This window comes from Papio anubis, chromosome 9 (genome assembly GCF_008728515.1).
Source record: "Papio anubis isolate 15944 chromosome 9, Panubis1.0, whole genome shotgun sequence".
In the NCBI taxonomy this organism is placed as follows: Eukaryota; Metazoa; Chordata; class Mammalia; order Primates; family Cercopithecidae; genus Papio; species Papio anubis.
The window spans coordinates 89,439,593-89,455,557 of record NC_044984.1 but is presented as its reverse complement, the minus strand read 5'-3'; the positions used below and the strand labels follow the sequence as shown (position 1 = coordinate 89,455,557).

Below are 15,965 nucleotides of genomic sequence, written 5' to 3'. Positions count from 1 at the left end.
CCAGGAGACAGAGGTTGCAATAAGCTGAGATCGTGCCACTACACTCCAGCCTGGGCAACAGAGTAAGACTCTGTCTCAAAAAAAGAAAATGGATTATACACCATGGCCAAGTGGGACTTGACTTACTCTTGGAAAGCAAGGATGGTTCAACATATAAATATCAATCAGTGTAATGTACTACAAATGGTTTGCAACTGATCGTGACTTGACTTACAATTTTTTTGTTTTATGATGGGTTTACTGGTGTTTACAATGCATTTTTTGTGTGTGTTTTTTTGTTTTGTTTTGTTTTTCAGACAGGGTCTTACTCTATCACCCAGGCTGGAATGCAGTGGCATGACCTTGGCTCACTGCAACCTTTGCTTCTCAGGTTCAAGCAATTCTCCAGCCTCAGCCTCACAGGTGCATGCTACCATGCCCATCTATTTTTTTTTTTTTAAATTTTTTGTAGAGATAGGGTTTCACTATGTTGCCCAGGCTGGTCTGGAACTTCTAAGCTCAAAGCAATCTGCCTGACTCAGCCTCCCAAAGTGCTGGGATTACAGGTGTGAGCCACCCCACACGTGGCCTCGGTGCATTTTTTATTTAGATTTTTATTTACAATGGGCATGTAACACCATTGTAAGTTGAGAGGCACATTAACAGAAGGAAAAACAGAAACCATATTATCATTTCAATTGGTATAGAAAAAGCACTTGGCAAAAACACTCAACAAACTACGAATGAAAGGAAATCATCTCAACCTAATAAAGGCCATGTTTGAAAAGGCCACAGCTAACTTCATATTCAATAGTGAAGAACTGAAAGCTTTTCTTCTAAGATCAGGAACAAGGCAAGTGTGTACATTCTTGCTATTTCTATTCAACATATTACTAAAAACCCTTGCCAGAGCAATTAGGCAAAACATAAATAAATAAAAGCTGAAAATTGGAAAAGAAGGGCCAGGTACGGTGGCTCATGCCTATAATCCTAACACTTTGGGAGGTTGAGATGGGAAGATTGCTTGCTTGAGGCCAGAATTTCAAGATTAATCTGGGCAACACAGCAAGACCCTATCTCTACAAAAAACTTTTTAAAAAATTAGCCAGGCATGATGTTGCATGCTTGTAGTCCCAGCTGTTCCTGAGGCTAAGGCAGGGGGATCACTTGAGCCCCGGCTTAGGTGACAGAGTGAAACCTTGCCTTAAAAAAAAAACAAAAAAGTAAAATTATCTCCATTAACAAATGACATGGTCTTATATGTGGAAAACCCTAAGGATTCCACCAAAAATTGGTTAGAACTAATAAATGAATTCAACAGAGTTGCAAGGTACAAAATCAACACACGAAAATCAGTTGCCTTCTAAACACTAACAGTGAACAACTCAAAAAGGAAATTAAGAAAACAATCACATTTAAAATAGCATCAAAAAGAATAAAATATTTAGGAATAACTTAATCAAGTAGGCAAAAGACTTATATATATACCGAAAACTACAAAAGTGCTGAAAGAAATTAGATGCAAATAAATGGAAAGACATTCATGTTTGTGGATTGGAAGACTTAATATTGTTAAAATTAAAATCCCATACTACCCAAAGTAAGTTACAGATTCATTGCAATACCTATCAAAATCCCAGTGCCATTTTTCTTTGCAGATTTTTAAAAAGTCATAAAATTCATATGGAATCTCAAAAGACCCTGAATAGACAAAACAATCTTAAGAAAAATAAAGCCGGAGGTCTTCCACTTCCTGACTTCAAAACATTGTGCAAAGATGCAGTAATCAAAACAGAGTGGTATTGGCATACGAACAGGCATATAGACCAATGGAATAGAATAGAGAACCCACTTTCTGACTTCAAAACATTGTGCAAAGATGCAGTAATCAAAACAGAGTGGTATTGGCATAAGAACAGACATATAGACCAATGGAACAGAATAGAGAACCTAGATATAAACTCTTAAGTATTTGGTCAAGTGATCTTTGACAAGGGTACCAAGGCTACATAGTGGGGAGAGAATAGTGTTGGGAAAACTGGATATCCACAAGCAAAAGAATGAAGTTCAACCTTTACCCTACACTATATACCAAAATTAACTCAAAATGGACTAAAGACCTAAATGTAAGACCTGAAACTATAAAACTCCTAGAAGAAAACAGGGGGGAAGCTTCATGACATTGGATTTAGCAGTGATTTCTCAGATACGATAACAAAAGCACAAAGTAAAAATAGACAACTGGGGCTACAATCAAACTTATAAACTTCTGTATAGCAAAGGACACAATCAACAGAATGAAAAGATGACCTAGGGAACGGGAGAAAATATCCACGATACATAAAGAATGCCTACAACTCAACAACAAAAAAACAAATAACCCGATTCAAAACTGGGCAAAGGACTTGAACAAACATTTCTCCAAAGAAGATATACAAATGGCCAACAAGCATATGAAAACATGGTTAACATCAATAATCAGGTAAATGCAAATCAAAACCACAATGAGGTATCACCTCATTACCCATTAGGATGGCCACTGTGAAAAACAAATGAACACAGGCTGGGCGCGGTGGTTCACGCCTGTAATCCCAGCACTTTGGGAGGCCGAGGCGGGTGGATCACCTGAGGTCAGGAGTTCGAGATCAGCTTGGCCAACATGGTGAAACCTCGTCTCTACTAAAATTACAAAAATTAGCTGGGGGTGGTGGCGGACACCTGTAATCCCAGCTACTCGGGAGGCTGAGGCAGGAGAATCGCTTAAACTAAAAAACTCGGGAGGCGGAGGTTGCAGTGAGCTGAGATCACACCACTGCACTCCAGCCTGGGCCACAGAGTTAGACTCTGTCTCAGAACAAACAAACAAACATACAAACAAACACAGAAAATATCTAGTGTTGGTGAGGAGGTGGAGAAGTTGGAACCTTTGTGCATTGTTGTCAGTAATGTGAAATGGTGCTGCTGCCATGGAAAACAGTATGGGGATTCCTACAAGAATAAAAAATAAAATTTCCATATGATCTAGCAATCCACTTCTGGGTGTATATCCAAAAGAACTGAAAACAGGATCTTAAAGATATCTGCACACTTGTGTTCATTGCAGCATTATTCACAATAGCCAAGAGACAGAATCAACAGAAATGTTTACGGACAGATAACTGGGTGGCATATATATACAGTGGAATATTATTCAACATTTATAAAAAGAAGAAAATCCTGTCATATAGTACAATATGGATGAGCCTTGTGGATATCATGCTGAGTGAAACAAGCCAGGTCCTAAAAGACAAACACCTCATGATTCTACTTATATGAAGTATCTAAATTAGTTAAACTCTTAGAAACAGAAGTAGAATGGTGGTTGGCAGGGGATGGAGAAGAGGAAAAAGTTGTTCCATGGATACAAAGTTTCTGTTTTGCAAGAAGAGTAAGTTCTAGAGATCTGTTGTGCAATAATGTGCATGTAGTTAACACTACCGTACACTTAAAAATGGTTAAAATGGTAAATTTTATATTTTGTGTTTTTAACCACCACCACCAAAAAAAAAAAAAAAAAAAAAAAAGCTAAGGAAATAAATTGTTACTTTTAAAACATACATAAGGGAAAGAATCGGCTGGGTGTCGTGGCTTACACCTGTAATCCCAGCACTTTGAGAGGCTGAGGCAGGAGGATCAATTGAGGCCAGAGTTCAAGACCAACCTGGGCAACATAGCAAGACATCCATCTGTGAAAAACAACAACAAAATTAGCCAGGGGTGGTGGTACATACTTAAATGGGAGGATTGCTCGAGCACAGGACTTTGAGGCTGCAGTGAACTATGATTACACCGCTGTATTTCAGCCTGGTGACAGAGTGAAAGCCTGTCTCTAAAATTTAAAAAAAAAGTAAGAGAATCAAGCACCTATACTGCCTTTCCTATATTAATTGTATCTCAGGAACCAAATAGTTGAAGGGAGGTTTCTCTTTGTAGAACTGTGGTTAACAAATGAAGTAACATTGAAATTATTTAGGCTCAATCGATGCTCCCATCTCAGCCTCAGCCTACCAAGTAGCTGGGACTACGGGCACGCGCCACCACATCCAGCTAATTTTTCTTTTTTTTTTTTTCTTTTTTTTTTTTTTGGTAGAGGCAGCGTTCTCACTGTGTTGGCGAGGCTGGTCTCGAACTCCTGGGCTCAAGCGATCCTCCCAACCCGACCTCCCAAAGTGCTGGGATTACACGAGTGAGCCATAGCGCCCACCAAAGCCAATTATTTTTAGATAAGGAAACTGAAATTCCCAAAGGAGGAATTCCCGTGTGGGGAAGCCTCGTCTACGTGAGCTTTCCAGCATATGCCGGCCTTCTAGATTTAACCTCTGAAAACGCTATACCTTTGCTTCCAGGGGAAACCAATTCTGCCTACTTGGGAAGCCAGAACAAGACAGCGTGGGAAAGACCTAGCTCTGCGCAGGCGCAGAGCCACCGCGTCTGGCGTTCGCGTGGGAACCTTCTGGGCTTGGGCTTCCTGCGGCTGAGTGGCGGCTTCCAGCCGGTGGGTTTTGCTTGGTGCACCCGGGAGGCGGGGCCTGCGGGGCAAGATGGAGTTAGTGCAGGTCCTAAAACGCGGGCTGCAGCAGTTCACCGGCCACGGCGGTCTCCGAGGCTATCTACGGGCTTTTTTCAGGTAGGCGGCCAGATCCATGCTCTTGGCCTCTGGGGCTAGACTTTCGCTGGCTGATTTATTGGAAGGGGGCCCAGGCTCGGGTCACTTTGGAGAATCCACAGCTCTTGTCAAGGACAAGCGCCCCAATCTCTGCCTTGCCACCCCGCAGGCTGGTCTCTGTTCCGTATCTCCCCAAGACCGAAGCTATCTGTAGAGTCAGAGCTGTGACACGGAGGCAAGGGCATCTGGGCTGCACTTTTTTCCCATGCCCTGGAGAGTAATGAGCATTACAAGACATTAACTCAGTGACCTTGGTAAAGTTTTTTTTATCCTTGCACTGCCGTACCCTCTCTGTAAGGCGTTGAAGGTAATAATAATGGTCGTCCTGACATTCACTGATCCCAGGAGCAGTATAGTTTCGCAGAAACCTAAATGGAGACCCAGAGTGGAATGAAAGAGCCTAGAGACCTTTGTATCGTTGTAAGATGAAATACTTTGGCTTTTTGATTTCCTGAAGGTTTTACTAACTCCAGTGCCTCCTGGCTGAGGGATAGTAGATACAAGTAGTCCTGTAATCTGAAGGGACTACATTTATATTTTTAGTGTAATTTGGGCACATCAGTTGTCAATTCATCTTTTCCCATCCCCAGCACTTCGTTTTGCTAGTTGATACAGCAGCCCTTGTGTCTGAAAGTTGTTACTCTCACTTTATTTCCGTTTATGTTTTGAACTAAGAATCATTCTAAAATGTTGTTTTCTTTTGGGTATTCACAGGACAAATGATGTGAAGGTTGGTACATTAGTGGGGGAAGACAAATATGGAAACAAATACTACGAAGACAACAAGCAATTTTTTGGTGAGTGCAGTATTTTTTAGTATGATTGGGATTGGCATTTGATTTGAGTCTGTTTTCCATATTTTGCAAGGAGTTTTTACAAAACACTTGGAAAAGGATGAAAAACTCAATAGAAAATGAAAAAAGATAATTTACAGAAAAAAGAAAAGTAAATAGCCAATGAAGGTATGGAAAAATGCTCATTCTCACTTGCAACAACAGAAATGCAACTTTAAAAACAGTGTTATATATTTTTCACCTATCAAATTTTGAAGTGTTTTTCTTTTTTTTTTTTTTGAGACGGAGTTTCGCTCTGTCTGCCAGGCTGGAGTGCAGTGGTGCGATCTCAGCTCACTGCAACCTCCGTCTCTTGGGTTCCAGCGATTCTCCTGCCTCAGCCTCCCTGAGTTGCTGGGACCGCAGGCGCGCGCCACCATGGCAGGCTAATTTTTGTATTTTTTAGTAGAGTTGGGGTTTCACCATATTGGCCAGGCTGGTCTTGAACTCCTGACCTCGTGATCCACCCACCTTGGCTCCCCCAAAGTGCTGGGATTACAGGCGTGAGCCACTGGCCCCAGCCTTGAGTATTCAATCTGATAAATCCCAGTGTGGGCAAAGCCATAGAAATATATAGGTTAATGCTGTCTTTTTGGAGGGATAATTTGGTAACATTTATAAAAATTTACATTGCGCACATCCTTTGTCTCAGCACTTCCACTTTTAACTACTAATTCCGCTGGGAGCGGTGGCTCACGCCTGTAATCCCAGCACTTTGGGAGACCAAGGCAGGCGGATCATGAGGTCAGGAGATCGAGACCATCCTGCCCAACATGGTAAAACCCAGTCGCTAGTAAAAATAAATTAGCTGGACGTGGTGGCATATGCCTGTAATCCCAGCTAGTTGGGAGGCTGAAGCAGGAGAATTGCTTGAACCGAGGAGTCGTAGGTTGCAGTGAGCCGAGATCCCACCACTCTACTCCAGTCTGGCGACAGAGTGAGACTCTATCTCAAAAAAAAAAATTCTGCAAATATTCTTGCAAACCGAACATGCATCACAGCATTGTTTTATTATAGTTTTAAATTTTATTTATTTATTATTTTTGGTGTCTCGCTCTTGTCACCCAGGCTAGAGTGCAGTGACTCGATCATGGCTCACAACAGCCTCAACTTTCTGGGCTCAACCTGTCCTCCTATCTCAGCCACCCAGGTAGTTGGGATTACAGGCATGTGTCACCATGCCTGGCTAATTGTTTAAAAAAATTTTTTTTGGAGAGATCGGGTCTTGCTGTGTTTCTTAGGCTAGTCTTGAATTCCTGGGCTAAGGTGATCCTCCCACCTCAGCTTCCCAAAGTGCTGGAATTACAGGTGTGAGTCACTGTGACACTTTTGTTTGTGTCACAAAAACAGCATTTTTGTTTGTTTTTGTTCTTGTTTTTTTGAGACAGGGTCTCACTCTGTTGCCTAAGCTGGAGGCAGTGGTGTGATCTTGGCTCCTTGCAGCCATGACCTCCTGGGCTCCAGCCTTCCCCCTGCCTCAGCCTCCTGTGTAGCTGGGACCACAGTCATGCACCACCACACCTGGTTAATTTTTTAATTTTTTTAAGACACAGGGTCTCACTTTGTTCCCCAGGCTAGTCTTGAACTCCTGGGCTTAAGCCATCCTCCTGTCTCAGCCTCCCAAAGTGCTGGGATCACGAGCATGAGCCACCATGCTAGTAAATTTTAAAAGCAACATTAGTGTGCGTAAGTCGGATACTGGTGAATTAAACATTTTTTTAGAATACTTTGTTCTTAAGAATGATATAAACCTATAAATTTAATATAGAGAGATGTCAAAAATGTGTAATATAAAAAAATTCCAGTTGCAGAACAATGTTTAGTATCCTCAAAAGGAGAAAATACATGCTTTTTGTGTGAGTGTTAAATTTTGGAAGGAAGCTCAATAAACTCATAGAATCAGATGGTAGAGATTCAACATTCTGCCCCTCCACTTTATAACTTTGTAACCTGGTTAACTTAATTAACTTCCCTAACCCTCAGTTTTCTCATCTGTAAAGTAGAATAATAATAATAAGTGCCTCATAAAGCTGTATTAAAAGATGAAAAGTGAATGGGAGGAACTTACCGTGATATAGGGTTTCTCAGCCTCAGCAGTGTTAACACTATGGGGCAGATAATTCTTTCTTTTCATTTTTTGGTTTTTTATTTCAATAGTTTTTGGGGTACAGGTGGTTTTTGGTTGCATGGATAAGTTTTGTTTGTTTGTTTGTTTGTTTGAGATGGAGTCTTACTCTGTCCTCTAGGCTGGAGTGCAGTGGCATGATCTCAGCTCACTGCAAGCTCCGCCTCCCGAATTCATGCCCTTCTCCTGCCTCAGCCTCCGAGTAGCTGGGACTACAGGCGCCCGCCGCCACACCCAGCTAATTTTTTTTGTATTTTTAGTAGAGACGGAGTTTCACCGTGTTAGCCAGGATGGTCTTGATCTCCTGACTTCGTGATTCACCCGCCTCGGCCTCCCAGAGTGCTGGGATTACAGGTGTGAGCCACCGTGCCTGGCCTACATGGATAAGTTTTTTAGTGGTGAGTTCTGAGATTTTGGTATACCTGTCACCCGATCAGTGTTACACTGTATCCAGTATGTAGTCTTTTATCCCCTTGAGTCCCCAAAGTCCTTTATATCATTCTTATACCTTGGCATCCTCATAGCTTAGTTCCCACTTATAAGTGAGAACGTACGATATTTGGTTTTCCATTCCTGAGTTACTTCACTTAGAATAATGCCCTCCAGCTCCATCCAAGTTGCTGCAAAAGCCATTATTGCTTTCTGTTTTATGGCTGAGTAGTACTCCATGGTGTATATATACCACATTTTCTTTATCCACTCATTCATTGGTGGGCATTTAGGTTGGTTCCTTATTTTTGCAATTGCAAATTGTACTGCTATACACATGTGTATGCACGTGTCTTTTTCATGTAATGACTTATTTTTCTTTGGGTAGATACCCAGTAGTGGGATTGCTGGATCGAATGGTAGTTCTGCCTTCAGTTCTTTAAGGAATCTCCTTACTGTTTTCCATAGTGGTTGTACTAGTTTACATTCCCAACAGCAGTGCAAAAGCGTTCCCTTTTCACCACATCCACACTACCATCTATTATTTTTTGAATTTTTAATTATGGCCATTCTTGCAGGAGTGAAGTGCTATCTCATTGTGGTTTTAATTTGCATTTTCCTGATAATTAGTGATGTTGAGCATTTTTTTCGTAGGTTTATTAGCTGTTTGTATGTCTTCTTTTGAGAATTGTCTATTCATGTCCTTTGTCCACTTTCTGATGGGATTGTTTTTTTCTTACTGATTTGTGTGAGTTCCTTGTAGATTCTGGACATTAGTCCTTTGTCTAATGCATAGTTTGCAAATATTTTCTCCCACTTTGTGGTTGTCTGTTTACTCTGCTGATTATTTCTTTTGCTGTACAGAAGCTTTTTAGTTTAATTAGGTACCATTTATTTTTGTTTTTGTTGCATTTGGGTTCTTAGTTATGACTTCCTTGCCTAAACCAGCGTCTGAAAGAGTTTTTCTGAAGTGATATTCTAGAATTTTTATATTTTCAGGTCTTAGATTTAACTCTTTGATCCATCTTGAGTTGATTTTTGTATAAGGCGAGAGACGAAGATCCACTTCCATTTTTCTACATGTGGCTTGCTAGTTTTTTCAACACCATTTGTTGAATAGGGTGTCCTTTCCCCACTTTATGTTTTTGTTTGCTTTGTTGAAGATCAGTTGGCTGTGAGTATTTGGCTTTATTTCTGAGTTCTGTGTTCTGTTCCATTGGCCTATTTTATACCAGTAGCATACTGTTTTGGTAACTGTAGCCTCATAGTATAATTTGAAGTCGGGTAATGTGATGTCTCGAGATTTGTTCTTTTTGCTTAGTATTGTTTTGGCTATGTGGGCTCATTTTTGGTTCCATATGAATTTTAAAATTGTTTTTTCTAGTTCTGTGAAGAACAATTATGGTATTTTGATGGGAATTACATTGAATCTGTAGATGGCTTTGGGCCATATGGTCATTTTCACAATATTGATTATGCCCATCCATGAGCATGGGGTATGTTTCCATTTATTTGTGTCATCTATGATTTCTTTCAGCAGTGTTTTTTAGTTTTCCTTGTAGAGATCTTTCACCTCCATGGTTAAGTATATTCCTAAGTATTTTATTTTATTTTTTGCAGCTGTTGTAAAAGGGATGGAGTTCTTGATTTGATTTTCAGCGTGGTTGTTGTTGGTGTATAGCTGTGCTACTGATTTGTGTACATTGATTTAGTATCCTGAAACTTTGCTGGATTTATTTATCAGGTCTAGGAGCTTTCTGCATGAGTCTTTAGGCTTTTCTAAGTATATGATCGTATCATCAACAAACAGCAACAGTTTGACTTCCTCTTTTTAAATGTGGATGCACTTTTTTCTTTCCCTTATGCAGTTGCTCTGGCTATGACTTCAGTACTACGTTGAATAGAAGTGCTGAACGTGGGCATCCTTGTCTTGTTCCAGTTCTCAGGGTGAATGCTTTCAGCCTTTCCCCATTCAGTATGACATTTGCTGTGGGTTTGTCATATGTGGCTTTTATTACTTTGAGGTATGTCCCTTCTGTGCCAATTTTGTTGAGGGCTTTTATCATAGAGGAATGCTGGATTTTATCGAATACTTTTTCTGCATCTGGTGAGATGATCATATGATTTTTATTTTTAATTCTATTTATGTGGTATATCACATTTATTGACTTGAGTATGGTAAACCATCCCTAGTATTAAACTCACTTGATCATGATGTATGATTATCTTTTTGGTATGCTGTTGGATTCGGTTAGCTAATATTTTGTTGAGGATTTGTGTATCTGCGTTCATCAGGGATATTGGTTTGTAGTTTTCTTTTTTTGGGACAGATAATTCTTTGTTGTGAGGGGCTGTCCTGTGCATCATAGAATGACCAGCAGCAGCGGCCCTGACTGACAACCAAAAATGTCCCAGGCATTGCCAAATGTCGCCTTGGGGGCAAAATTTCCAACTCTTAAGAACCACTGGCCTAATGCTCGGCACATAATAAGTGCTCAGTCAATATTAGCACTGTGACTGCTATTATTTTTTTTTACAGTTTGAGTATCCCTTACCTGAAATGCTTGGGACCACAAATATTTCAGATTTTAGATTTTTTTGGATTTTGGAATATTTGCATTATATGTCCCAGTTTAGCATCCCTAATCTGAAATCTGAAATGCTCTAATGAGCATTTCTTTTGAGTGTCATGCCAGCACACAAAAAAAAGTTTCCAATTTTGGAGCTTTTGGAATTAGACACACCCAACCTGTACCTTCTTGAATTATTGAATTTTCTCCCATGTGCATTTTTTACTTTTATAATAATGAAAAAATACTCTCTTGATTGAGATGAAAAGTATCAAAGAGGAAAAAGCAATTAGTCTTCATCCAGGGGAACAATGTATAATGTGAAATATAATTACCTAGCATTTATTGAGTGATTACCATGTGCTAGGTGCTGTGCTAAACAAAACATACATTATCTACTTTAATCTTCAACATCTCCTTGAGATAGGCACTTTTGTGCTCCCTATGCCCCCATTTTACAGATGAAGAAGGTAAGTCATTGAGCAGTTAGGAATATTTCTCAGGAATGTGTAAACCATGTGTGGTTGCTTTGGATGCATGTTGGTCTATAAGAAGTAAACATCTTATGTACTCTGTTATTTATGTGTGTGCGTGTGCATGTGTGTGTGCATGTATGTGTGTGTGTGTGATGAGGTCTCACTATCTTACTTGAGCTGGTCTTGAACTCTTGAGCTCAAGCAATCCTCCCGCCTTAGCCTCCTGAGGAGCTGGAATTATAGGCACATACTGTCACACCTAGTTATGATGTTTTTAATACTCACATAAATCACAGAATTTTAGACCTAGAATAGATTTTAAGAGATTGTCTAAACACTGTTGTTTTATAGATGAAGAAACAGTCCCAAGGAACTGTCTTAATCAAAGAGACTTAAGTAATTAATGGCAGAACCTGGGGTAATTATTCTTTCTACTTCTCACTTACTGTTACAAACTATAACATTACATTCTTTCCTTTCTTTCTTCTTTTCTTTTCTTTTTTTTTTTTTTGAGACGGAGTTTTGCTCTTGTTGCCCAGGCTAGAGTGCCATGGCAGGATCTTGGCTCACTGCAACCTCCGTCTCCCAGGTTCAAGCGATTCTCCTGCCTCAGCCTCCTGAGTAGCTGGGAATACAGGCATGCGCCATCATGCCCAGCTAATTTTTTATATTTTTAGTAGAGATGGGGTTTCTCCGTGTTGGTCAGGCTGGTCTCAAACTCCTGACCTCGTGATCTGCCCAGCTCAGCCTCCCGAAGTGCTGGGATTACAGGCGTGAGCCACCGCAGCCAGACTCCTTTCTTCTTTTCTCCTTTGCATTGGAAATATTCTTATTTTTGCTAATTAAAAAAAATTAGGGCCTGGCATGGTGGCTCATGCCTGTAATCCCAGTGCTTTGGGAGGCCAAGGTGGGAGGATCAGTTGAGGCCAGAAGTTCAAGACCAGCCTGGGCAACATAGTGTCTCACAATGTCCCCCATCTCGTGTGTGTGTGTGTACCTATATATGTATGTGTATATATATATTTGGTGTATGAAAGCTCTCTCCCCTTTTAATTTTGCAACTCTTTTAATAGTTTAGTCTTTATGTATATTTAAGATTCTTTTCTTTTATTTTGAGACAGGGTCTCTCGGTTGCCCCACCTGGAATGCAGTGGTGTGATCTCGGCTCACTGCAACCTCTGCCTCCCATGCTCAAGTGATCCTCTCATCTCAAGCTCGAGAGTAGCTGGGAGTACAGGCGTGTGCCACCATGCCCAGCTAATTTTTGTATTTTTTGTAGGGACAGGGTTTCACTGTGTTGCCCAGGATGGTCTCGAACTCCTGAGCTCAAGTGATCCCTCTGCCTCAGCCTCCCAGAGTCCTGGGATTAAGAAGTGAGCCACCGTGCCCAGCCAGTTGTGTTTGTTTATTTAAAAAAAAAAATGCACAGCATTTTTAAAAATAGCAACACAACATTCCAGTGTATGGAAGAACCATTATTTCTTCAATCCTGTTACTGTTGATAGACACATAGGTTGCTTTTGGCTTTTTGCTATTAGGAATGATGCTACTGTGAACCTGCTTATAACTACATTTATGTGTTTAAATAAATTTCTGGCCTGATCTCTACTAAAAATACAAAAATTAGCCAGGCATGGTGGCACATGCCTATGGTCCCAGCTACTCGGGAGGCTGAGGCAGGAGAATCGCATGAACCCAGGAAGGGGAGGTTGCAGGCAGTGAGCCGAGGTTGCGCCACTGCACTCCAGCCTAGGTGACAGAGCGAAACTCCGTCTCCAGTAAACAAGCAAATAAATAAATAAAGCGGAATTTCTGAGTCTGAGGATAGGCATTTAACATTTCAAGAAATATGGAGAGAGAGAGACAGAGAGAGAGAGATTGTTAAGGCCCACCTCCATCATTATAGCCTAACTGTATTGTCAGGTCTTGACTTATGAAACCTTTCCCGAGGTCTCCTCCGTCTGCCTGCACATTCCCGTGCCTCATTGAATTATAGTTTATTTTTAGTTAGCTATTCTTAAGATTGATTTCTCTAAATGAAGCAGTAAATGTTGATTGAAATCTGTATTTTTAAAAAGAGATGGGGTCATGTTTAAGTACCGGTAGTCAGTATTTGTTGATTATATGTTTATCTAGGAAAATCCTGTAAATGAAATGCAGATTACCTTTTGCTTATTGGTTTAAAATCCATCATAGGAATGAACAAATTCAGTGTTCCCTATTGGCAGGTAAGAACAGTAAGGAAGGAGTAGAAGGAATTAATATTTATTATACGCTTATGTGGCTGATGCTGAACTAGGTGAATGTATGTGATATTTAATTTTCACAGCAACTCTAAGATGTAGGTATAGTCATCCACTTTTAATAGATAAAGAAACTGAGGCTCATGAAATTTGCCTAATAACCACTGATAATAAGTGACAAAGCCCAAGTCTTTGCTCAGTTTAAGGACCCAATAGTGTAAATAGTGGTTAGGCCCCTCAACTAGTGCTCAGAAATTTCCTAAATGAGGAATGCAGCCATATTATTTTGATGACGTGAGGTGTCCTGTGTACCTAACCATCATTTCTAATGTTTGCTTATTGTGTATAATTCACAAATTTCCGAAAGGATCTGGGGTGGTTTAAAAAAAATACTTACGTGGAGACGTAGAATTCAAGTATGATTGCTACAAATGTGTTTTTGCCCCAGTCGCAAGAGGAGCACCTTATTTTCTGAATACCCTGAATATCCGGGAACACACTTTCCTGTCCTATCTGCTACTCCCTCTGGGGAGCTGTCAGGGAAGCAAGGATTCTCCGCTCCGGGAAAGGCCTGAGCCCCTCCACAGCAGTGAATCATCTCAGTCTTTGGTGCAGGTTGCTGATTAAAGCTTGCCACACACGTCCTGGAGCTTGCCTTCATGAATTCACCCAGGGTGTTATTCCTCTAATAGCTCTCTTATATAAGATCACACAAAGTCTTTTCTTAATAAAAAGGTTGTCTTCTTTGATATTATGCATCTATGCTTTAAAAAAAAAAGTTTTTCTTTCTAAATGTTCGTCTTTCCACTCAGGCCGTCACCGATGGGTTGTATATACTACTGAAATGAATGGCAAAAACACATTCTGGGAAGTGGATGGAAGCATGGTGCCTCCTGAATGGTAAGCTGAGACAACATTTTATTATTTTATTTTATTTGTCTTTTTTTTTTTTTTTTTTTTGCGACAGAGTCTCACTCTGTCACCCAGACTGGAGTGCAGTGACATGATCATGACTCACTTCAGCTTTGACCTCCCAGGCTCAAGTGATCCTCCCACATCAGCCTCCCTAGTAGCTGGGACTACAGGCCCGTGCCATCTCACCCGGATAATTTTTGTTTCGTTTTTAAATTTGTTTGTTTGTTTCTTTTTTGAGACAGAGTCTCATTCTGTCGCCCAGGCCGGAGTGCAGTGCCACGATCTTGGCTCACTGCAACCTCTGCCTCCTGGATTCAAGCGATTCTCCTGTCTTAGCCTCCTGAGTAGCTGGGACTACAGGTGTGAGCCACCATGCCCAGCTAATTTTGTATTTTTAGTAGAGACAGGGTTTCACTGTGTTGGCCAGGCTGGTCTCGAACTCCTGACCACAGGTGATCCCCCCACCTCGGCTTCCCAAAGTGCTGGGATTACAGGTATGAGCCACCATGCCTGGCCTGTTTTTGTTGTTTGTTTGTTTGTTTTTTCTGAGACAGAGTCTTGCTCTGTTGCCCAGGCTGGAGTGCAGTGGCATGATCTTGGTTCACTGCAACCTCTGACTCCCAGATTCAAGCCATTCTCCTGCCTCAGGCTCCCGAGTAGCTGGGACTACAGGCTCATGCCACCACGCCTGGCTAATTTTTGTATTTTTAGTAGAGATGGGGTTTCGCCATGTTGGCCAGGCTGGTCTCGAACTCCTGACCTCAGGTGATCCACCTGCCTCGGCCTCTCAAAGTGCTGTGATTGCAGGCATGAGCCACTGTACCCGGCCTAATTTTTGCATTTTTTATAGAGATGCGATTTCGCCATGTTGCCCAGGCTGGTCTCAAACTCCTGGGTTGAAGTGACCCACCCACTTTGGCATCCCAAAGTGCTGGGATTACAGGCGTGAGCCACCATACCCAGCTTTTATTTATTTATTTTTTTAGTTGAGATGGGATCTTGCTATGTTGCCCAGGCTGGAACTCCTGGGCTCAAGCAATCCTCTCACCTCAGCCTCCAAGTAGCTGAGATTATAAGCACGAGCCACCATGCCTGGTTCATTTTATTTAATTTAACTTGACAATATTTATTTCATTACAAAAATATTTATTGAATATCTCTCTATAAGGCAGTCAGTGGTATTCTTCTGAAAGTATCTGTCCTACTTACGTTGAATGCATAAGTTACCCTTAAATTTAGTGGCTTAAAACAACAATTATTTCTGTCCCCATAGTTTTTTTTTTTCGGGTCAGGAGTTCAGACAAGATAAAACAAGGGTGGCTAGTCTCTGCTCCCAGATGTCTGGAGCCTCAGCTGGAAGACTCCAAGGCTGGACACTGGAATCATCTGAAGACTTGATCAGGCTGGGTGCGGTGACTCACGCCTGTAATCCCAGCACTTTGGAAGGCTGAGGCGGGTGGATCACGAGGTCAAGAGATCGAGACCATCCTGGCTAACACAGTGAAACCCCGTCTCTACTAAAAATACAAAAATTAGCCGGGCGCAGTGGTACGTGCCTGTAGTCCCAGCTACTTGGGAAGCTGAGGCAGGAGAATCACTTGAACCCGGAAGGCAGAGGTTGCAGTGAGCCGAGATCGTACCACTGCACTCCAACCTGGCAACAGAGCGAGACTCCGTCTCCACAAAAAAA

The 15,965-nt window shown here is 41.3% G+C and overlaps 1 protein-coding gene across 1 annotated transcript in view; it reads left to right on the top strand.

The window, feature by feature from the left end:
* Window positions 1-4,468: 4,468 nt before the first annotated feature.
* Window positions 4,469-15,965, top strand: part of NDUFA12 (NADH:ubiquinone oxidoreductase subunit A12) — a 43,331-nt gene continuing 31,834 nt past the window's right edge. The window contains exons 1-3 of the mRNA XM_003906966.2: window positions 4,469-4,645; window positions 5,399-5,481; window positions 14,173-14,260. Of these exons, the coding sequence (XP_003907015.1) occupies window positions 4,560-4,645; window positions 5,399-5,481; window positions 14,173-14,260 (257 nt within the window). The 5' untranslated portion in view covers window positions 4,469-4,559. The remainder of the gene's footprint in view (window positions 4,646-5,398; window positions 5,482-14,172; window positions 14,261-15,965) is intronic.